This window comes from Neodiprion virginianus, chromosome 3, assembly GCF_021901495.1.
Source record: "Neodiprion virginianus isolate iyNeoVirg1 chromosome 3, iyNeoVirg1.1, whole genome shotgun sequence".
NCBI lineage: Eukaryota > Metazoa > Arthropoda > Insecta > Hymenoptera > Diprionidae > Neodiprion > Neodiprion virginianus.
This window is the reverse complement of record NC_060879.1, coordinates 33,077,337-33,102,309: the sequence shown is the minus strand read 5'-3', so window position 1 is coordinate 33,102,309 and position 24,973 is coordinate 33,077,337. Positions and strand designations below refer to the sequence as shown.

General features: G+C 40.4%; 2 protein-coding genes across 13 annotated transcripts in view; one reads left to right on the top strand and one right to left on the bottom strand.

Annotated features, from left to right (window-relative positions):
• The window catches only part of LOC124301049 (uncharacterized), a 97,467-nt gene that overhangs the window by 53,043 nt on the left and 19,451 nt on the right, over positions 1 to 24,973 (top strand). The gene's annotated exons all lie outside the window — the stretch shown is intronic.
• LOC124301063 (ras-like protein family member 10B) lies at positions 7,690 to 23,289 on the bottom strand. 2 transcript variants are annotated; one of them, XM_046755739.1, is made up of 6 exons: positions 22,980 to 23,289; positions 21,887 to 22,047; positions 12,552 to 12,788; positions 10,176 to 10,379; positions 8,468 to 8,614; positions 7,690 to 8,159 (listed from the first exon to the last, which is right to left on the bottom strand). In XM_046755739.1, exons 1-5 carry the CDS (start codon positions 23,056 to 23,058, stop codon positions 8,489 to 8,491), a joined length of 807 nt encoding a protein of 268 aa, XP_046611695.1. In that variant the 5' UTR covers positions 23,059 to 23,289; the 3' UTR covers positions 7,690 to 8,159; positions 8,468 to 8,488. The 2 variants fall into 2 exon arrangements, with proteins under 2 accessions (XP_046611695.1, XP_046611694.1); XM_046755738.1 differs by having other exon boundaries at positions 7,690 to 8,614.

The following is a 24,973-nucleotide window of genomic DNA, read 5'->3' as shown; positions in this document are numbered from 1 at the left end:
TGATCAAAGCCGTTATTTGATACCGTATTCCAAAACCGACACGGTAGAATGGACGTACATAATATGATGTATGAAACCGTTTTTATAATTTTAACGATATTGAAGTTACTCGTTTTATTTATTTTCCTTCAAGTCGGGGTTATACGTTTTAACGGGAATGGTTTCTCTTGAATTTGCGAGCAGTGAAATATAATTTGGAAGTGATTCGGAGTGATGCACTTAATTATGAATTTGTTGCATAACTATTATAAATAACAGCATAAGAGAAATAATGAATTGCATTTTGGATTGTACCAAACAATAAATAAACTAACGATATACATCCGGATACTCTTTGAGGGTATTCTTTCACATATCATCGAATTAATCGGTTTTGAATCTACTCGTTAGAAAACTCAACGTAATAATCTCATATATTTTATGCTGTAATATGTTCAGCGTCGAGAACATTTTCCGACTACATCTCTGTTTTAGGACCAATGCTTCAGTTAAAAAATGTTATTTCCATCGAATTGCATGTGTAAACGTCGTTTACGTAATGTATTATCAAAGTGTCGTTAACCTTTACGCTGCATACCGAAGTCAAAATGACCCCACGTTATCTTCACCATGAATTCCACATGAAAAAAATCCAAAATAATCTGATTTGATCCAGGATAAATGATGAAATATCGTAAAAATCGTTAATTGATTCGTTTTCCAAAATATTCAACTTCACTCACTGAAATAAATACCTTTTTTTCATCGCGCAGTTTCTCTATATATTTTCTTCCTCATTATCTGTGTCTTGAGAGTTATTCAGTCAATATTCAGCTCAAAATATTGAAAATTCAGTGAGTTACGATTTTTTGAGTAGATTGATCCGTTTTCCGGCGCTTCGTTGTTTTATGAATTTTATTTCCACATTCAAAATTTCATTTTGCTACGGATAACCAATTCGCCTTGAAATATATTAGTTAAAGAGTATCCCAGATATGTCGGTTTCTACGCAATGATCTTTGATGCGAGATCTCCAGCGACCCTGGTGTGATACCAGTGTCATACACAGGAGGTGTGCATGATTTTATTGACGTAACGCGCCTCTCTTATTATTCCTCTTGTTAAAGTTATATTTCGAAGTTATTATAGTTTCGTGCTTTCTACTCATTATAATTTATGGCGAATTTCAAAACTGTTGCACCAACTTACCATCTCATTTGCAGTAAAATATCACAATACATTTTGCTCTTCGCAGTAGCTGCGCAAGCGATTTAATTCTACATGGCACCCGAGTCTTCGCAACCATTCAACAAATGTTCTCGTTCCCCGTTGTTCTTTTAGTATACTTATAATTGTGTGAATATCTTACTTGTAAAATGGGAGCGGCAATCGCGTTGTGTTCGGGCCAAGATTTCTTCGCTTTCGCCTGGTTCAAGATAGGAATCAAAACTTTTGAAATAGTCCGCGAGAGCTGCAACCGTAAAGGGGTTCTTGTCAGAAACTTAAATATCGTTTTCGAGTAGCAGCGCGTCGTTCGGCGTTTAATTACGAGTGTTAAACTTGGAACGTAAGTTAGAAAATCGTCAAACTCGTGATACCTATCGCTTGCTAATGCTCGACTTTAAAGACAAATCGGTGGCTTCAACGCTCCTACGGTAAGGTAAAAACAGCTTGCAAATAACTTTTCCAATAAAAAAAAACCATACAGATCGTACTATCTCCGGAACATCGCAGTTGCGGCTGCTTCATCCAACACCTGATACCCCCAAATGGATATAGAAAATTCTCACGTCTGTAATCTGCGAGCCCGTTGTTATGGAATAGGCTTGAAACGATTTTGGAGGGGCTGCTGGCCGCCGAGCCAATAACCGTAAGTCAACAGGTGTCGTGCCTTCGACTTCCCGATGTGTCATACGGTGTACAGGCATTCCGCTTTCCCACGGGAGTTACCTTGACCTCCGCTGCCTCCGGTAGACGTTCCCTCCCGTAGTTCCTGAGTACGACGTACCTAGGATCGCAGAATTCAGACTCTTTGTATCCGGCCACTTCACCCTGCCGCTTCACCAGGTGCCAAAGGTAGTTCCTTATCGCCGTTTCCGTGGGATTCGCGCCCAGAGCGTGTTGCAGGTTTTTTTGAAACAGCATGTACTGCGGGATGGTTACATCGTTCGTTTCTATCTTTATCCTCGTTTTTTTTTTCTGCGTTTCAGACGATATTGGAGACTCGACGAACTCTCTCGGTATATGTTTATTGCAACTATTCATACCTGCAGCATTGATCCGCCTCTGGGCTCGTCTCCGTAAGCCAATGCACCCGCTGCCAACGCCTGACTTGGGTCTAATATCGCATCTCCGAGTATTTGCGTCGTGTGTGCACCCGGGGAACCGCCGTCCTCGTCGCTTAACGAAATTGGTTAACTTGGGTAATTCGAACTTCAGCTGATTGCGAGCTTATATGGAGGGTGAAATAAAGACTGGCTCTGTAGTGTAACTTGTCGCGAAATATCAACACCGAGAGATAACGGGTGAAGCTATTACTGACGGAGGGTGTGGACGACTATAATTAACTGCCACGTATATGCGAATACTCCGCGAATACTCTGCGTTTCTGGGTCGCGAAATTTTCGAAATCTCGTGGACCTGCACTGGATTTAAAAAGATCTTACAAAACTGAACGATCTCTTTGATCTCTTTACTCGTTGTCAGCCAATCATAGGATTATAACACGATTTCTCAACTGACTATTCTTATCACACTTGCCATTAATGTTTATCAGGGTATCCTAATTTCCTTAATTATAATAATTATCGATTTTAGTTTTCCAGTGGGAAACTTACGCGTTTACTGTGATATAGAGTCGCAGGAATTCGCCCAGCGACGATTTCTTTCCCTTGTCATCCGCAGCTATGTTCCCCAGACATTGAAGCAGAAAATCCACCCAATCACCCTCTTCGCTAGCGTTATCCAACTTCTGAGTCTTACTCACGAGACCAACAATCGCCGGCAATGCGGCCAGCAGTTCCATGCAGTCTTCGTAAGCGTACTTTTTGTCGGCAGGAGACGAAAAATGGGTTTCGTATCGAACGGAATAGATACGGTCAATATTACAAGGGTTGATCTTACAGTAAATATTACAAAGGTCAGACGGCAGATGGAGATTTATGCTCACTTCCCAATGCGTGTGCGACATCGCTCCGGTTTTCATGGCTCTTTGTACGTTTTCGTCCGCTTCAAGGGTGGTTAAAGCTACGCACAGTCTTCCAAGAGGCGACATGGTCTTCGGAAGAGCCTGGAGAACGGCACCAACAATCCCTCCGCCTCTTTCGGACCACCATTCTCTTCGCCTTAGGCGTCGCGAAGCCCAGTCCGCCGTTAAGGATGCGGTTTGCTCGAGTGTGGGAACGTCACCGGTTAACAGGAGCCAGAATACCGCCTCAGGACAGGGTGAATTTCCACGGCGTGGGAGTAGCGCGACGACCTCGGGGATGGCGAGCCCTCGATACTTAACCTGCTTGTTATATTGATGAAAAAACAATAAATTCAGCCCCGTACCCGGCGAGAAAATTCCAGAAATTTAACGAGGCTTCAACGTTGGCTCATTCTCATCAAAAAGCACTCTCCACTTCGAAAGCGATCCTCTTTACACACTCCAGATACTCCTAGCATCAATTCAGAGCGTTTGAAAATTTCTCATTCCACCTAAACTTTTTACCCTTCAGGCAATTTTTCAATTGGTTCAACTCAATTATTTACCCTCATATTTACCAACGATTGATGGACTCGTACTCTTTACAAGGTATGATCACGATTTGATACCGTTGGATTATAACTAATCGTAAGCTGATTCTAATACTCTGATGCTATCGAGGTAACGAACAAATCTTCGAGTTGTTATAAGAGCTTTCAGTAGCAAGATAAAGAGGAGATATTCTTTATATAGACATTTTTTAAAACTTTCTCATCACGATTTTCCGCTGCTGAACAATCCGTGACTAAGAAACGTTAATGTGGGTGGGGTAATAGTCCGTGTGGTTTGATCTGAAATTACTCGTATAACCGTATTAGACAAGCCGTGCACCGTAACGAGGTTACGGTAATTATACCCAAGGGTACGTCTCCGACTTGTCGTTACATAATTACAGCCGCCGAAGTGTTTTGTTCATGGTGGTAACGATTTATTTTCTCAGACCTGTCAGGACGAAAGGGCTCCTGGAGCAGCTCTACGCTCTGAGCGGTGTGCTCGGTGAAATTCATTTTATTAGTAAGCCGTATAACGAATTGAAATATTTCCCCCGTCTCCCCCTTTTCCTCTCCATATCCCTCGCTCTTTCTTTTTCTATTCCAACCCGCGAGCTAATGTGTATTAATTAGTAGTCATGCGGCCAAGAGCCGAGCAAAACTCCTGTAGGAACTTTGAAGGTTAAAGGAAGGAACAATGGAAAGAGGTCTTTGCGAAATCGCAGGTTCATGTGAGTTATTTTGACACCCTGTCTGGCGGGCGACCTTCGCCTTCCACTTCGACATTATTTATACTGTTTGCCATTCTGCTTTGGGGAACTCTGCAGCCCCAGAGCAGTGAATGATAAACTCCGTTTTCCACTCGCGCCCTGTTTTTTTTTTTCTTTTTATTTATTTTCTCTTACAGTTTCACTCTCTACATTAAAGTAGCACACGCAAGTTGATTTTTCGAGTCTCGGAACTTTGAACATTACTGAAACCATTTATCATGCCTCGAGTAAAATACCCAATAACGCAGTTTATCCATCTATGCTCAGCACTGAATAATTTACTTTCCAATCACCGATCAAAGATTGTTTCCAACGGGATACTTACAATCTCGAAATCTCCAAAGGCTCGGTCGATAAGTTAAGGGTTATTGATAGGAAATGAGAATGAACCGGTTAACCTTTTTATTGTATTTACGAAACACTTCACTTGCCGTGTTGACGAAGAAAAAGAAAAGCATCATTATTGCCAATAGATCAAATTTCGGTACAAAAATCACCTGCTGTCTGTCAGCAATAGTTCAAAATTTTTTATACTCAATTAGCTCGCTTTTGCTTTAAAGCCACCGTAACAAAGGTTCGGAAAATCATACCCCAAGTTTTTGATCGATTTCCGAAGTTTCTCTGACCATTGTGCTGACACCTGACAATCCCTGATAAAGGTCGTCGACGGTAAGATGACTAACGACACATGCACCGTGACGGAGGCGGAAGTTCCTCAGAAGATCGTGATAAAGCGGTATTTTCTCGCAGAGGGCTTCTTTCAGGTCGGTGCTGGTGCTCGGCGTCCCTCGAGTCGTGCTCACCTTTACGGTTTGCATACTTTAATCAGATTGGAACATTGGAGAACGGTATTCTGTTTGTACTCTGAGCGGATTGCTAAGAAGATTTCGGTCACAGTGAGACTCGTTAGAGAGGTCGTGCTTAGTCCTTTGATGAATATGTCAAAGTTCGGAGAGAAAAAACCTGTCCGTTTTTACTTCTATCTGTGAGGGTTTACTGTGAATTCTTTATAACATTTAGGAAGCTTGTTTGCAAGTAAATCAGTTCAAAGACTCTCGAGTTTACTTCGTGCGAGATTTTTAGACTTTTATAACCTGAGTAGGAGCTTTTTAGATTTCTCGAAATTTTCACGGTTAATCGGTAATGTCGCTATTATTTGACGTAAATCTCATTCCTTTCTTTATTAGGTTGGTTATAATTACTATACGAATTAATTCAACTTTATACTGATTTAAGAATGTTCATCTCTTTGTTATGAGATAGTTGGTGTATATCTTTTCATGTTCTCAAGTTTAAGCTTTGTTCTAAATTCGCCGATTGATCTATTTCATTTCTCACACTTCAAGGAAGTAAATTTGACTTAGTATCGTTACTGAGGTTTGTAGAAAATGTTCGAAACCTGCAGCGTCTGAGATTGACCAAGTCCGATGTTTCCTGTCCCAGCTGTAGCATAATTTCGATATTTTGAGGTTACACGGTGTAACTGACGTTGCGTTCCGATGAGGAATTTCAGCATTCTCGTTCCAATTCCGTTAACACCGCGACGGTAAGAGACGCGCAAAGTCCGCTGTTGCGAAAGATGGTGTGCACAATGTCTGGCATCACAGAGATTTGGAATTCAGTGACTGAAAGAAAACGGTGTCAGGATTGAAGGTTTTATTTGGCGAAAAGGCAAGGATTACGGGCAAAAAAGGTGGTGCTTGTTGTTTTATCTCATCGATTGTTTTCTCGATTAGCAAATTTTTATTAGTCAACAACAGAGTATACAGCCTTTCCATTTACAGTTAAACTCCGCAACAGTCTGTTCGCTGCCCATCGGAACATTGAAACGGAACAATCGAATAAAAATAAAAATACCTACGTCTTGCAGTGAGATAAGTTCAACTTTCCAAATACCGTGAATATTTTATATGATACAGGGAAATTGATTATTGCGGAGTTTGACTGCAGTACACATTAGTCGCCACTGTGCAGTGAGAAACTCACAAATTTTCATATTTCCTCGTCTTCAAGTTTCATGTAAAACGATGATTTTCTATAGACGGCGACTACAAGCTACAATTCTATAAACAACAGTGCAAGCATCGTGTACGATGCCAGGCTTAATTAATTAAATCAATTAAAATTGATCCGTATTTTCAAAACTTGTGCATAAATATATCATTGTATACGAATTTTGGATTTCTTCATTTCCTGCATCGTGGCGAGCTCTAATAGGTATATCGTAATATATGTATATACATATATAATGATATAAAGTTGCATAAACATTATTTATGTAAACAACAATAACACATATTATTAATATCATTATTATTATTATTATTATTTAATGTTTTCACCGTCTAGTAATCACTTACAGGCTAATGATTATTAACTTTTCAACAATTAATAAAATATATATAGGTACTATTGCTTGAGCGGATCTACCCCTATAATGGCGTACAATGATTTAATATCTTGTGTTGTATATATTAGAGTGTTTAAAAAAAACCGACTATTTTTTTTTTCGAAGAACATTGAAAAATCTTCCGAGTGTCCCTCAACAATGACCTCGGTAAATTATGAGCACTTAATATTGATATTTAGAGGTGGCGATTCTCAATTTTCTATTTCGCATTTAAATAACATGGGAAAAAATTTTTTTTAAATTTAGAATTTTATTGCTCAGAAACGAATCAGCGTGAAGATATAAACAAAACATATTCTTGTAAGAAATTTTACGCTCTACAAAAAAGATCTGAATAAAGATTTGCGTAAGGTAAGTCGTTTCGGAGTTATCAGGCCTCAAACATCGAACCGTTTGAAATAATGATGTTATTAATTTATAAATGCTACAAAACTGACTCATATCACTTAAATACACAATATTATTGATATTAAAATTAAAACTATAGACTTCCAATGAAATGTTAATTAATAAATTTCATTAATCAACGATATGAGTCAGTCTTGTAGCATTTATAAATTAATAACATCATTAATTCAAACGGTTCGATGTTTGAGGCCTGATAACTCCGAAACGACTTACCTTACGCAAATCTTTATTCAGATCTTTTTTGTAGAGCGTAAAATTTTCTACCAGAACATGTTTTGTTTATATCTTCACACTGATTCGTTTTCGAGCAATAAGATTCTAAATTTTTAAAAATTTTTTTCCCATGTTATTTAAATGGGAAATAGAAAATTGTGAATCGCCACCTCTAAATATCAATATTAAGAGCTCATATTTTACCGAGGTCATTTTTGAGGGACACTCGGAAGATTTTTCAATGTTCCTCGACAAAAAAAAGTCGGTTTTTTTTTAAACACTCTACTATATGTGTCTGGGTAACGACGCGGTATAACTTATATTTTTATATTACGTGTATGTTATATTGTTTTTTATCCGTTGATGAGTATAATACGTATTCAACATGCGATACGCCATTTCACCTAGTCGCTCTCATCCCTACTTTCCTCAGCCTACCTGCAGGGTGAAGTCTCGGGTTTCCGGGAGTTGTTATAAGCCGCTGGAGAGTTTGGCAAGGGTTGCCTGGATATTGAACGGTAATACGCACCCGAAATCGGACTCCTAATTGTGTGTGCTCACTGCTCATATATCAGAACTTGAGACGCGATACTGATGATCCAGGTCTGATCGATCTGTACAAGTTGAGGATGGGCTAGATCCTGGGGTAAAACGCGATTGAACGGTATTATGCCTAATCGTGTGGGAACTTGGCGAATATAATGAGATATGGAGCTTACTTCTCTCCGACTTTTTCCAAAAAATATATATGTATATATATATATTATATATATATATATATATGTATGTGTGTATGTATGTATATGTATATATAATATACGACACGCATAACGGGGATCTTGCGTAAGTTTTGAGCTGCGGATTTGGGGCCGAAATTTAATACTGCTTTTCGAACTGAGCCTCTGACAATAAAGGGGAATACATCGTGATTGTTCGCGTCTTTGAATACCTTAGAAAATTTCCTCTAATGTCAAAGAAAAATACATTTCTCGCTCGAGTTATGGGGATGGGCTCTCAGCGGCTGCGAAGGCGTCGGCGACGGTGAGGGTGGTCTTCCTTCCACCGCCTGGATACCCTTCATTAATTCCCTGAACACCTGGAATTAATTCGGTACATTGAATCCATGTATAATGCAAGAGCCCACATATGTCGCACTGCAGCTGTAGGGTCGTTATTAATTGTGCTGATTCTAACGCCTCTACCGGTGACCCAAGCCCGTATTAATTGTTGATTTCGCGTCTCTGGCGTCACAGAGAGTATTCTGCTACTTGAACGAGATATTTGGATAACTTAAGCTTCGACGTATCGTCCCATTGCGATAGCCGATTTGAATGTACCGGAAACTGAGCTTCGGTGTTTTGATATTATCGGAGAAGAGCTGGTATATCATTTCATCAAGTCTACCAAATCGATATCCCGATATTTGGTTTGTGTAACTGTATTTTATTGATCTTAATTTTGACTCTGAGACACCCTTTTTTCCTGTTTTAATTAATGGTAAGAACTTATCCAACGCCATCGACTGCCGAAAATTTTGAACAATGATACGAGTCGCGCGTGTTTGAGATTTCGAGAAAATGTCTTTCGTACTTACTTACTTGACTTGCTGAGCAAGTTTCTCTGCCGAGGGTGTCAAGCGTAAAGTTTGGTTCGAGTGTGAAGCTGAATAGATATTTCCACGTATTGAAAATTACTTGCGTATACCGTTTCGCTGCCTCATTTCTAGATTTTCGATATCTTTTTTTCTTACATTATGATATTCCGAAAATCTAGTGAAAGCAAAAATCTTTTCCCATCATTCACCAACGGCTTCCGTCTCCGGTCCACCCCAATATTACGACACACTATTTTCCACCACCTTAGACCGTCCTTCCTCACCCTTATCACATTCTGTCCTATAGAGTTTCACCCCTTTTCTAATATTATGTGATAAATTTAGCCGCCCCTCTCTCAACTCTTATATCCCTGGCATTCCTACGGTGACGTGAATGCAAAAGGGTCGGAAGGTGCTTGTAAACTGACACTGATACTCCAGGTTCACCATGAAATGTCATCTAGCAACGAAAACTTTTCACCGACGTGTTCAAATTTTATAAACAATATATTTGTTTTCGCCGTCGTTATTTTTCAACATGATATATTTTACTCCCAGTTTCGAAAACACGCTGTCAAAATACTTGTAAGAACAAAGACAAGTAGCATGAAAAATGCAAGAGAAATAGCGTTCTGGAAATACGCGCCCAACCGTGATTGATTTAAAAATCGATTTATACATGCAACCTTTCGACTGAGTTGTTGAACCCGGGCTAATATATATTCAAAATTTACGTTTGACCTTTTTGACGACGGTCTTATCGCGTCCAAGACAGATCGTTCTATCACTCATTCTTTATACGTGACGTCAACATCACCCTTACTTTTCACCCCGGTCTCTGTTCGTTTCTTTACAGCTGATACGACGTCCATTGTTTCACCAAAAGTCAACGATTTACGGTGATTTGTCATTATTGTCCACAGCTTCGTTCGACTTACTCAGAGTTTATCTCGAGATGTGCGTTCAAATTAAAAAGGATTGTAGCAAAGTGCAAATTCCTAAAAAAAATGCCCTGCTTTACGATTACATCTTATAATATTGGTATGACTTCGTATGCAGTTACCTGAACGACCCGACAGTTGAATTTGGCACTGCACTCGACGTAACCGCACCTCCAGTGCTTCCGTACCAAATTGACGATGTCTCTGTACCTCGTGCCGGAAGCTACGCTGGCAGAAAGTTTGTCCTGCTTATTCCCAACGACGAGGAGAGGAACTCCTCTCATATCTCGTGCTTCGTAAATTTGTTCGCGGAGGGTTCTGATGTACTGTAACACACGAACCAGTTCGTCATCTGAAATGATTTTCTTTCGATAAAAAAGAGCGTTTCGAGTTCGCGGGATATGAAATGATTCGTTTCCTTTATTTCCGGTTTTTATATATCATTTTTACTTATTTGTCTACTACGATTCCGGTATGAAAACAGGGAGTTACCAAACGTTTGCAAGAAGTTCTCTTCAGTCTCTTTTACCCCGGTATTTTTGCTACATTTCATCCTTTGCTCAAAGCGTTTTTGTCTCGTAACGCGTTGTTACATGAGATATTATTCAACGTCTACTGCACGAAAGTCGGAAAATTAACTGTAGTGAATTCGTAATAAAGGTCCGGATTGCAGTCACCTCCATTTGTCGTGGCTGTAATAAAAGCCAGTAATTGGATTCTGGGAAATTTTTATTAGGTCTTCCCTTCTACGGATAGACAGTCAACCCGAATTGGTGTAGAAAATAGTGTGTCCCGAAGGACTCGACTACTAGTCCGGAATTATACGGTTGATTCGAAATACGTAAATTGTTTGCCTCCCCGGTTGTGAGCCTTTTGACTTTTTTCAGCCCTTGAGACGAACCTACATCCTTGACTTACAGGATGTCCGGTCTGTCGAGGCTTTATGGGGAACTTGACATTGGCTACACGCACGTCTCGGATTTCTAAGCTGAGCCACGAACACGCGGGAACCGAATACTTTTGCGAGGGGTTAATTTTTGAAAGGTACAAGAGAAAGCTCTAACAGAGGTTGGTTCAAAGAACTTAAAGGATCACAGGAACGTTTATGGGCCCTACGGTTTCTCGCACACAACGGAAAGAGTCACGTTCCACAGGTATTTGCAATATGGCAGCGCGACAAGCTTGGAGAAAGGGCTCGGCCTACTAGGAACTTTGCAGAAAAACGAATTGTTCACTTCACCGAAAAGGATAATATAGTCTTGAATCCAGAAGCAGTACATAATTCGATTTTTATAAGGTAACAAGTTTCCTCGACGATTTTGAAATAAGCCTGTAATTTTTTCTTGATATTCTATCGATGTTCACTTTGGGGATTCATCTCACTTTTTTATTATCTGTAGAGAAGCGTATACATTTGTATTTGCGTGTAATATTATATTTTTGAAATATCGCTCGAGTAGAAAAGAAAATAAGCAATGTCGGGAAAAAGAAAACAGGAATATTCAAAGTACAGAGTCTGCAATCTTCAAGCCCTCGGGCAATACGCGAAAATGAAGTTTGTACAAACATTTTATGATTGCCGGCTGGATAGACTTCTGAATTATAAATATTTTATATCAGATGAAAGTAGCAAACCATCAGAAGTTTTATATGTAAACTAGACGAGTAAGGTAAAAAAGTTATCAAACGTCAACATCGTATAACAAGAATCCCGGAGAAGTTTGTCGCTACGGTAATTACTCGATATCAGTGTAGCATAAAAAAATTGAATAAGCAACGTCGTAAGTTTATGCAGCATCGAGATTTTTGTGAAACTGTTTACGAGGAATCCCACCTGTTTGTTCCTTCAAATCCACCGTTTTCTGTAAAATAGTAAATCAATTTATCTTTTCTGTTTCCGACCTTCATTTTGTATTTGGGAATACTTAACGGAGCGTTCCTCATTATTATTCTCATATACGTAAATCATGGAATCCGGGTACACGATCAATGCATAAGTATTGAACATTCGAACGATTCGACGTATTGGCGACGACGCAACGTGAGTAGGGAAGAAAACGATGTCTGAATTTCTACGGCGAACCGATCCTGTCCTTCCAGACATTGCCCGGGGTCGGTTGGCATCGTTCTATTACATTCAGTCTGTTCCATCGTATATCATTTATTTGCACCTCGTAGCGTATCGACGTCAGATTTGATCGATTAATATATTTGGCTACCCTAACTCACATTGGGCATTCACAACGTCGTTCATTCCGATAGACAAAACGTACTGTACCATCCCTTTACCATCCGTCGGATACGATTATTAACAGACCACTGCATCAATGCACAACGATAGAATCATCAATACTTGTACTTTTCACTCCAAGCAGTAACTAATAATAGCAACGGCAATTAGTATTTGCAGTCAGCTTCTAGCGTTGTCGGACAAATAAATAAGTATCCAATATATCTGACGGTAAAAAATGAATGACGCTATATTCACGTACGCTCACCTGAAAAGTGTCCTGATTACTCAGGTCGAAGACAAGGACATAGGCAGTAGCGCTCCTCAATCCATAGTAACGGAAGTCGGTCCATTCGAGGTGTGAACTGACGGGGAAATATGGAATGGCGGGTAGATCCGAGATCTTGAGTTCGTAAAGTCGATCCGCCAGCACAACGCTCGGGTAGAATGTCTCTCTTCGTTCCGTCGGCTTGTATTCCTCGGAGAATTCGCTCCAGACGAATTGCTGAAAGGAATAAATGACGCGTGAAAATATATCAGCGGTAGATAATGTATTCTTTCCTGATCCGCCGAACCGAGACAGGTGTCAATCGAAACTTGGTAACTAAGGAACGCGACGCGTTTCACCTGAGATTTTAACGTTGAAAATACACAGGTCTGTATGTGATACCGTATAGCTATTCGATTCACGAATACACAACGCATTCGCATTTTAAAGAAGATCCTGGAGGCTGGATGCCTATGTGAGAAATCAGACTAGAAACGACGTTAATGCAGCTCGAACAATTTTCTCAGGTGAAAAAGTGTTATACTTATAAAGTAAAGTGACGAACCGTGTTGAAGGTGGAGACTATTTTATATGGAGATTGAAGGGATGAATTCAGAAAACTTACTGTGCCCTGATATATACACTTCTTTTAAAAAAGTTTTTTTTCCCCTGAATTACTCAGAGAAAAAAATATGATAAAACACGAACGAAGAAGGGAAACGAGCAGAGGATTCTAGTGGCTCGGAGAAGACAGCTGTGCGAAGCAATTTTTATATTTATAAGTCTTGGCGAAGGGTTTAGGGTGCGGGCTAAAGACGACGGTTGAAATAAATACGGGCGGATTTGGTTTCCTTTCGCTGTAAAGAAACTGCGAGAAGTTGCGTTGATGTAGATTAGCCATTTTCAGACTAATATCAACGAGTCGATACCAATCACGGATAACGTAGTTGAACATGAATGGATATCTAATCTGGTGACAGCTCGGAATGGAATATAAATCTCCAGACTGAAAGGTTTTTCCTCCGAACGCCAACAGAATTGGTAATTTGGATCAAGAGCCAGGCTCATTTCAATCCTATAACTTAAATCCCTTGCTCACCGGTTTTAAGAATTTCTGCTGATATGAGTTAATTACCGGCTATACTTTGTCGATGTGGTAAAAAGTTCGCAGGAATTCCGCCGAGCCTTTACGTCACAGTCGTGAACAATTCAACTTATGATTCGAATAAATTAGCTCCTCATACATAGAGATGCGAAACTTATTCATCTCTAACTATACAGTTGCCAGATATCGACGGTCGTATTATATATTATACTATAACTTCGAAATTACATTCGTATGTAAAATCGTGAAAACATAGTCAGGATTGGATGTAACACGCGGCCCTGATTCATTCGTTCAACGATGTCGCGTACGTTACAAATGAAGAATAACCGAACCACTGTATAATCACTGACGCAAAGCACACGAGTATCCTGAGACAGCAGGATTATCCGACAAGCAGCACCGGTTAAAAAGACACATAAATCATAGGCAGCAGTTATTTTCTCTGCTATCTTGGAAGTGACCGTGGATTTACTTTTTCCCCCTTTTATTTTTGTCCTATACCCTTACACAAACCCCTAAACTACATCGTGTAAGCACCATTTGATAAATGAAATATTTTTAGCATGTATTCCGAACGCCAAGTCAGGTTTTGTATCCACTTTGAGGTTGGCGAGGTAAGGCGCGTTACACAATGGCAAGAATAAGAAACTGGAATAAGAGATGTAAGACTGGGTCCTGAAAAGAAGCTTTAAAAGATCCTAAAAGTCAAGGCCACTTCAGTCCAAGTACTACATATTCCTATTCAAAAAGTCTTTTCACCGTGCAATGATCGAGACTTCCTCTTCCAACTTTCAGAGCGTGACTACACCGTTCGTTCCTTTCTCTTTTCGCAACGATTTCCAATACGTGTGGTAATTATATTTTGGAAATCAAATACATCTTTCACTTATCTCTGATACTTCATGGACTTAAAGCTTCAAAAGGTTTAGACATTATACGACCTCAGTAGGTAATGCAAAAAGCCGCCAACGTAACAAATTCTTGCCATTGAAATCTGGCACAGAGCGTAAGAACTGGATATTCTTTTTCCATGACCAAGATGCTTTTTCCTGTAGAGAACGCGATGTTTTTCGGCGCAGGAAATTTCACTTCCGCAAACCGGCGGAAGTAGCTTAATAGGAGAGATTTCCGTAAGTCTTAAACAACTCTTGCTGTCACTGTAACAAATTTTTGATGTAACCACCGACGACTTGCATCTCTGAAAGGAAATGAAAAGAAGCTTTTCGAGCTTATCTCTCTGGCAAGGATCGGTCGAAATGCACGTCCCACTCAGTCCGTATGTACCCGTTATCCATGCGTATTATATCATACATGTATCACTTTTGTGCAACCTGTACGCGAATACGATGGTATCAGCCTTATACCGCGGAATCTCCGCCGCGCTACTCGCCTATATCTGTGCACCTCTATTCCGCGCATCTTTTCCATCGTCTTCTTAGTTCTTCTTCTCATTGCAGTTGCAGAAACGCGAAATCTACCGACACGCCAGTTTCTGGCCCCATGCGCGGCACGTAGGATTAATTGGACTTACGTTGAGGCCAAGAGCATCCTAATATCACATCGCGTACCATGATTTGTACCCGATCTCATCTCGTGCATCGCATGACTTTGCGCAAACGTTCACACGTGTACGACAAGAAATTTGTAGAGAGATTTAATTGATATTCAAAACAGAATCAAGGGAGAAGCAACATGTCGAGGGAGACGGAAATTAGAAAATCTGTAGAGAACACCTGGAATAATGGTCCTTCAACCGTTCCAACTTGATGATGCAATCTTCAGCCCTGTTCTGCATTCAGCGACGCAGCACGTGACCGGATTCGGTAGTTTCGATTCAGTTTCACGGCCGAAATTGCTTCAGGGAATTGTTTTACCGGTGTTTAATCAGCCGGGGATTCTTTGTCGGTAGCTTTGTTAACTTGTTGTCATAGCACTCGGTTCGTTTTATCGAGGTGACCGTTCACCTAATTGGTGGCTGATCTGATGCAATCCGAATTTCGAAGTGAATGTGCGACAATGAACATCGATGCGTTTTTACGCATATCGACTTCTCTTTGCAAAATAAATTTTCATCGGCCATATCAGCAGATCTGACTTTCGATGTAGTTCCTTCAAAATCCGTGCCATTTTTTTCTCAGATGCAATCGTTCCGCGAGCCAGTCTCTTTATTTTGTCAATGTGGGTTCGAACAAGTTTTTTTCGGCATCGATGTTGGGCCAACTCAAACAACTCGAAATGATCTCTGAGATTTCGATCAACAAGATGTAATTCCGGGAACGGAACCGCGTTAGGAAATTAACGGAAGTCAATCACGTACAGGAAATGAGTTCCTTTGCGTCGGGGATATAAAGAGACGATGGAAGGCGGTGATTTGTAAGGTATGATTTATAAGTCGAATATTTTTCTGATCGCCAATACATGGATAGGTGGGTTATTTACAAAAAGTAAATAAGAATGAAGTTCTTTTTCAGCAAGTTCAAGGGACAAGTAATTATTATGTTATACGCTTTCAAATTAATCTACCATTCACCATACTTTCTGTCAGCGATTGCTCCACGTTGAGGCTAAAATCCTGACACGAAATATTAATAAATTGCTGTGGAACAATTTCTCATAATTGAATTTAATTTCTTTCACACGTTGATCAATTATATTCCTAACCAACATACAAGTGACTTGTTTTTTTCAGAGACATTCTTCCTCTGTTTTGACAATATCTAATGCTAAGAGAAGCGATACCGTAACATTTTATGATACGTGCAAAAAAGCTCGGGGGACTTTCAGAGGTTGCGGAAATACCCACACTTGCGAAACCGTGAAGAAATTGTACACCAAACCGTAAATTCGAAATGAGAGGTGTCTTTGAGGATTTGTGAATGTATATAAAATGGGATTTTCGAAGCGATTCTGGATGAATCCTAAACTCTCGTGCGGAAGCCCGAAAACACAAGAAGATTCTCAAAGTGGCGGTAATTCATGCAACGGGTAATCCAGCGCTGTTTTTTTTTTTTATACCGTCAACTGACACTTTGAAAATAATTTTTAAGTCCGTGAAAGAAAATTAAACTCGTTCATTTCTAAAGGCTCTTTGAAGAGCAGGCTGTGCAATTTCTACCGCGCAAATTTATATACTAGCACGTCAAAAGTGCCTCATTCTAGAAAAAAGCACTCTCGAGTGATCATGCTTAACATGCATCCGCACTGCATAGACTATAATAACATTCGGATGATCCTCCGAAAGTTTTTCCTTTTTTTTTCTTTCGCTGCGGAAAATCTAGCGTGATATGTCAACGAACGATGACGTGGAGTCGTTCGCAAAAAATGCATAACCCTTACAAATGAGCGTATATAGGTATAATATTATAATTTATGAAAGGCTATAAATATAATCATAGTCAAAGTGCGAGAAAGCTACAAAAATAATCCGCAATATCGTGTATTTTTCTCAGCAACTTTCCACCTTCCACTTTACAAGTCCCGTCGTGTTTTAAAATAATTCTAATATATTCGACCTCCTAAACTCGGATTCAGGGGTTACCTCTGTATCCATATATAAAGGGAAAAAGCACATCTCGGTAAGCCGCAGCGGCAATTTTTATGTAATCGCTAGTCTCTTGATGGTGATTTCCAAAATGGTGATTTTCTAACGTGTTTTCCCTTTTCCCTTTTCTCTCGTCCCCAATACACACATAGCAAATTTGACACGGAGCGGACACACTGACGCAGTATAAGCGAACCCAGCATCGGCTTCGAAACTCGGGACATCCATAGATAAGAGGAGACGGGGTGGCTTTTGGGTGACAAGATAGAGTAGCCGAAAGGTCGGCTGGAAGGGTCATTTCGCACCATCTCTGTAGCTCCTGGCCAAAAGTAGGTACACAGAGACGAAGCTTTACGGGCGGCGGACTCGAAGACATTCGATATACCTTCCACCTACCCTCCGAACTCCATCGAACCTCGTCCAATAGGGTTGAGCCCACGTGACCCCCCTCGAAAAAGTTGACAATCAGCAGCATCGCTCAAGCATCGTGGTTCAATCTAACTTTACCCGCAGGAGAAGTCCTGCACAGCGGTCGATAAAAGTTGCTCGAAAGGATGAAATTTCTTTGGGTATATAGGTATGTATGTACCCACAATGAACTTCATCCCCGGTTGTTTTTTCACCTCAAAAAAAAAAAAAAAAGATCCTCCACCCCGTCCGTGCTTTTACACCAACGGAATCAGCCGATGGATTTCTACCGTCAAACCAAGGGGGGGAAAAGTAAGTTTCACCCTAAAAAGCGCGAACTGTATGACTGTGTTCGTTAAACTTTCCCACTCTTCGGAGCACTCCTTTGTGCGCGGTTTTTAACCGTTTGTTCATTCGTTAATTTCAGTTCATAAGCGATTACTTTAGAGGCGAAATCCCGTAAGCCCACGCTTAATTTCTTGAGATCGGTGCTTCAGAATATTGGAGTTGGTGCTTGCGAGTTGAGCCTTTGAATGATATGCGTAGACACGTTACAGCGCGGAAGATTGAGCTTAATTATAACACCGGATGAATATGACATGCTGAATTGTATCATCAATCATTCACAGTTGCGAAAGCTACGTTCTTTTCTTCTCTTTTTGTTGTATATTGTGTTTTTCTCATTTTATATTCCCGAAAAAGTTGACTCGTTGTTTACTTTTCCTGTTTATCAGCTCCGGCAATTCCAAGCGGAAATCTACGCTTATTAGTGATTTAGATACACTTCCTTAACTTGAAATGAGGTTGCTCGCAACGGGTATCATAAGTCTGCCATTGTTTTCTCAGGATAAGCTTGGGTGACATCTCTTGGCTCCTCAGACATTGGAAAACCGTTCGAAGAATACGCGTTGGATGTCTCTTTCGTATATACCCTCAAGATAAATCACCCCAGGAAAATTGGGCCAAATGGTGTTAGATGAAGTTTTGCGTGCGGGATTGCAGATGAGAAAAGTATCAAACAACATTCATTATTTCCCTATTCCTCCGAGGCTATTGCCAGAAGGTTTGATTTATCGTCGCTCCGTCGCTCCGCAATTCTTTAACACAAGGTGAAAAGATTTCGGTATTCTCACAACATTATTCGTCTTTTTGTGCTTCGTAATTTTCAATTCACATCACAGTCTCCCCCCAGGTCTTTCTTCCACAACGCAGGATGTTTCACACCGTCTTTTGGTAGGGTTTAGTTTATTTATTTTTTTTTTTTACAAGAAAAACCTCCGGTCTATACCCTACGTGACGCTACAGTGCCAAATCTCGTATCGGAAGTGGGGAAAAAATGAAGTGAAATTATAACCAGCTTCAAGTCGCCTCACGTATAAAAACCATTGTCGTCGCATAGTCCTGTCAGATACGGGAACGCAGAATCGAATTCTCAAAATTTTTTCCAGAAGTGAAGACTCTCAGCCCTGAGGGCCGAAGCAGCTAGCCGCTTCGAACTGACGGCTAGTCTAGATCTAACAATACACATAAACTCTCCCGAGCAGCCCTGCAGAGCTCGATAAATGCAAAAAAAAATAAAATAAAAACCCCAATCCTCTTCCGACAAGACAGGAGCTGGCCATTTTCTCTCAGTTTTCCAAGTTAACTGGGACGACGGATAATAGCGATGGATTATAAGTCGAGAGTTTTCCTCTCTCGGATTTTGTTTCGTCGTGTAATTTTCAAACTTCTGGAAATCGTAGGTGACTCGTCACTCTTCCATCGCAACTGGGTTACCCCGGCATTTCTCGAGGATATTTTGTCAAATCGATAACTTCCTTCGGGGAATAGAGCGGCGCGGGCTACCGATGTAAACAATTTCTATCTCACAAATTGCATGCTTTAATTAAATGCTGCGGTGGCCAGCAAGAATGGCAACGTCCTTGTTTGATACCGGGTCCTCTCAACCTCGTATCTGCGCAGTTAAAATACAAGCTCCTGCCAGAGTTCTCCCAACCTTTGTCGTTAAGTGCAAATGGTCGAACTACTATTTTATCCTATAGCATACAGTAATCAGTATTTTGGCTTTGTTTACATCTTTTATGAGAATAAACGTCTATTAAACGAAACATTGTCGATTGATATTTTTAACGATCATTCTACCGATAGCTTCAGTAAAAATAAAACAGCGATAAAAGAGAAGCATACGCGACGAAACGTTTGAGCTCGAATGAAAAAAAAAAAAAAAACAATTTCAATATAATTATTCGAGTCATCAAATTACTGTCATAACGAACTGTCGAAATGCGAGAGAAAAGATTATCTCTCATCACCTTCCGGGCACAATATGATTTTTAAAGTACACTACAAAACACTTAGGGCCTTTTTACTCCGTTCTTTCTATTAAAAATATTTCCAGCCAGCTTTTACATCAGCGGCTGTTCTCATGTTTGATTATTCTCCTAAAACAGACGCTGCGATACATGCAACGAGTATTAGTATTGTTTAATAGATATCGGAACTAGAGCTCAAGACCTCGAATTTTATTTCTACAGTTATCCTCGTTATAATACAATGTCGAATGTCTACCAATAAGACCGAATCAAACTTGTCGTTTATTTGGTTATTTTTCTTTTTTTCGCACAAGCGAAAGAAGTACACCAAAGCAGAGTAATGAAAACAATTGTTTCAATCAAAATACTAAAGAATAACAGCGAACGCTGAAGGGACCGACCGGAGGATTCCATCTCTCGAAAAATTGACTGGTCAACCGATAACTTTCTCATCTCTCCGTTCATCTCCTCCAGTAATTCGTTTTATTTTTTCTGTTCTCTTTCTTTCCGCCTTCCAACAACAACTTTAGGAATGATTTCGAACAATCTATTGATCTCTAAAATAACGAACCTTTTTTATGCTTGCTATCCAGTATCGTTCTCGTCTTATTCGTAAGATCATAGAAGCATCGATTTTAAATTTTGAATTTGTAACGTAACAGAGGGTAGGTACGGTACTTGACTCACTTTCGTCAATAATTACATGAAACTTATCTTTGCGGCGTCGAGACCAAGTAGAGCCACTCTGGCCCGGGATTTTGTCGAGTTCGGAACGCCTCGAAATCGCTTATTACAATAGTTTCTGCCTGCTGCTTAGAAGATCGCTAGAATTTGTCTTGTATACCAAAAGCAATACGAGTGTGTTTCAGCGAGACAACCTGTATCCTTTTCACATTTCCGAAACATATTATACATTATTGGAACCCTTTTACTGTTCTGTTAAAGTTTTATAATTCGTTTGGAAAATATTTATCATGTTATACAAGTGTATACATATACAAGTTTGAGGAAGTACATATTTTCGAAAGCAACCTGTTTCTACGTATTCTATTGTGGTCGACCTTGTGGAAAATCCAATCATTGTTGATAGCTTAAGCCAGTGCAAAAACGCAGGTCAGGCATCGCTCGAGTCTGTGAATTTTGAAGTTTAAACAAGATAAACGAATCACAAAACTCCAAACTAAATGTGAAGCAATATTACGTAGAAATAAATTTGACGTTGATTATCTGCTTAAGGAGTTGGCTGGAAATTAATTCTCACAATCTACCATTTTTTCCCGTGTCAATTAGCATTATACGTCACTTAAGTAGACCCGTGATTCATTGTCTTATAGTTCATTAAAATCGTCCACAGTGGAAACGTGATTGATTTTACTATTTATCATATTCGAAGGGCATGGAATACCGGTTTAATTTGATTCTCAAATCCTTGCACAACGTTTCGATGAATATTGTTGTACAGAATCACTTGCTTGTTTCAGTTTGTAACACCAGTTAGTAGTTAGCAGAATATGAATAGTAGACGTAAATTACATCGGGAACTGAAACAATTCCCGAATAACATCTAATTAACAGTGACATCGCCGTCATACCTGCATTGCGGTGATAAATTCTATAAAAATGTTTACTGCAGTTACACGAGCGAAAATTTACATTGGATTTGAAATTCGCGTCTACGAATGTATAACCGCGTGTATTCTATTTGAGTATGAAAATTGCGGATATGGCTGAACAAACTTGCGAATCATGGTGCAAATATACACTCGCAACAGTCTCTGAACGATTGAAATATTCGCGGGAAATGGACTCGTATTAAATTTGGTCGGAGAATACGGACGGTTTTCGTAAGACTCTGCGCGATGTTTCACAAGGTATTTCAGTCCTCAATTTTCGCGAGTTTGCAGCTCCTCAAGTTCACAAGCTCCCAAGTCCCACTTTCATGGATGTTACACAATTATCCACTTACCCTGACGATGCTGGATTTCCCAACTCCCGGTGCCCCGAGGAAGACGACCTTTACTCGGTCGAGACTGTCCGCCGGGCTTTCCTCCTCCTTCGAACCACTGTCTGCATTTTCGCACGGGATTACCTCGCCGCCTCTCCTCTCCAAATAGTCGAGGTCCAGCTCTGAAGGTTTAAAATTCAATATATAAAAGCAGCAGAGATCATTATATTCGCGGCGCGGCGTTCGAATCTCGGGATGGTTTACAGGGATGCCAAGCTTTGCCACTTTCAACTTAGTTGGAAACTTTTATCGTGAGTAAGGTTCATCGAAGAACGTGTATAACATAAGCGGCTGAAAATTGAGTGGTTTTATTTTCGACTAAAAATTGGGAACGAAATCCGTAAGGATATAAAACATACGAGTAACGTTTTAACCAGCATAATTGAAGTCTCGTGCTGTTTTGTTCATTCCGTGAGTAAGTTTTGTAAAAAAAAAAAATCAAAAATTGTAGACAGTAGTAATAATGTTTGATAATTTTTCAACTCATTCCCCGTCGCTCACCGTGGGGACGTTTCCCCTATTGAATTCAGTACGCGAAGCAACGAAATTTTCACGAAATTAAAACAATTTCACTTTGTAAATTAATCTCAATTCAACGGAGCGTGTCACGCGGTCAGGCAGTTTCACGGGGCACCTGAATTTAGTTTAATCGCCGTGAAAGCGAAGAAGCCTGTATACGGCGATCACGTTCTAGATTGAAACCGGCTAAATACCCAAATTCAATTCCAAACTTTTTCAGGCGTTCTTTAGAATAACCACCGTAGGTATTAAACCGTATTGTTATCATCCATGAAAATTAAACATTAATGAAATTACGTCTGGATAATTTATAATTGTTTTTTGCAGTTTGGTCTTTGGCATTTTAATGATGTACAAACATACGAATAGTTTATAAAAAATTGATTGACGTTAGAATGTCACGCACAGATTTTTTTTTTTCAGTTTGCATATATTTATTTCGTTTGAAGGTTATTCTTAAAGGAGGTTTATTCTTTTTCGCTAATAATCTGATATTGTTTTTTCTATCTTTTTTTTTTTGCTGTCTTTCAATTACCCAGAAGGTTCTTGTTGATGAACGACGCGGATGTCGGTAACACCGCGTTTCCTGCTGCAGACGCCCCCGTGGCGTCCATCCAAAAATGAAATTAAGTAGAACAAAAGTTACAAGAAAATGAACGAAAAAGTGAAAAATAATTCGTTGATCAACAAAAACGAATCCTCTTATCGTTATCAGTCAGCCAGAATTCGTTCGCAAACATAATCCTCAGGTTAAGCCTTCGCTCTAATCCACTAAGATTTCCCCGCCGAAAACTCGCGAATTCCGCGTGGTCGAATGCGCCCTTCTCGGTGGAGGGTTGCGCGCCGACTGCCTCTGAATACGAGATTCCGTTGTCTTTGGCTTGGCCGATGAGGGCCAGAAGGCGGGGGGCCACCGGCCTACCCCTTCCTCCCACCGCCCTTCGCACTCTAACCAACCCCCGTGGTCGTCCTATTCCCCCTTTTCCCCAAAAACATCCTACGCAACGAATCCGCCCGCACCTCACATGTACGTAATAAGGTGACACGAAGTGTTGCAACGATCGTTGTCCATCAGTCCGGGTGGCCAATTAGGGGCGTTGAGGGAACCCGGGTGCACGGTGCGTAAAGGTTGTCACGTATGTTATCCAAACAGCGACATTCACCCCGGACTCGAGAAACGAGGCGTGAAGCAGTGTTACATTGTTCACTTCGTACTACCGAACCGAAACTTTTTCCTAATCCTTGGTACGTATAACAAGAGAATTGACTAATTTCTCATGTTCTGGAGCTTGAAATTGGAATCGATATACCGAGAGTTTTCGGAGGACTTCGCCGTTCAACGCCAGCGGATAGGCAACCGCAGCTACATCTTGTACTCCTGCATATTTAAATGCTGTCATCGGTTGCCTATCTGCCGGCGTTGAGTGGCGAAATTCACAGAAAACTTTCCGCGGAATACGCAATTTGGAAGGATTCCTCGATTTCTTCATTCGAGTCTCGTGCATGGAACGAAGTCGAACAAAGCCTAAATGGATCGGTCGGAGATGGGTTGAAGCGCGGAGCTCGGTGCCATATTTTTTCAGTGTAACGAGCGCGCGGGAAAGCTTCAGAGCTTAGTTGCCGAGTTACGGTTTTCGGAATGATTAAGTATACGACCCGAATGCGTATACCCGGTTAGAATTTGCTCTGTGTTAATGAACGCTTTGAAATCCTCTAAACGGTTTATCATTAGCACCCCGCTAGGCCGCGGGAGAGATTACCGGGACAAAGCTCCGCTCGTTGTTGCTCAAGGCGAGTTTTTAATTGGGTAACTTTTTTCAATTCTCTTCCGTGCTCGGAAATAAAACAAAATCTGATTTACTAATTACTCGACAAGTTTTTGCCCCCGCGCGATCAACGATGAATCGCCGCATGTTCATACTTGTACGGTCTGCGAATCGATCTTATTGTTTGAAATGACGTTTAATTTCGAGACAATGCCCCCCACGTGCTTTGTCTCGATTTTTCCGACCCAGTCAAGCATGCCGGGTGACAATTCTTTGTCACCAAATATAACGCTTTTTTATCCACCCGCCTGAAGCGCACAATTTATATACGCACATGACGCACACAACGTGATATTTCCGTCTTGCACACCCTAAGACACGGTGTAGCCACATATCCCGCCATTGATTTCCCTGCAAATATTAGTGCAACCCTCTCGAGAAAAGGCGAGATTAGAATTTCTATGAAAATCGCGAGGTATCGGTTTATCTACAAGCGTTGTTACGTATGTACCTTGATAATACCTTGAAAGTCTCACAATTTGATGGCACGGTAAGATGTCGTATCTCTTACGATTAGCCACTTTTTTGACACGATATTTTTAAATACTGTAGGTTGTACAGAATTTAGGCTAGCTGTTTGACGCGAGTTCCATTGGAAAGTAAAGCCTTACATCATGTTCTTGGAAGAAACTAATTTGACAGATTCGTCGTATGATGCCGAATTTCGTAGATACCGTTCGAGGCAATATAGTACGATGCACAG

What these genes read in the sequence shown, in the direction of transcription:
- LOC124301063 (XM_046755738.1), bottom strand. Translation starts at nt 23,058, where the DNA reads ATGGACGCCACGGGGGCGTCTGCAGCAGGAAACGCGGTGTTACCGACA. An exon ending in CATCAACAAGAACCTTCTGG is followed by an intron (nt 22,048 to 22,979) that starts GTAATTGAAAGA and finishes TTAAACCTTCAG; the next exon opens with AGCTGGACCTCGACTATTTG. An exon ending in GGAAATCCAGCATCGTCAGG is followed by an intron (nt 12,789 to 21,886) that starts GTAAGTGGATAA and finishes TATTCCTTTCAG; the next exon opens with CAATTCGTCTGGAGCGAATT.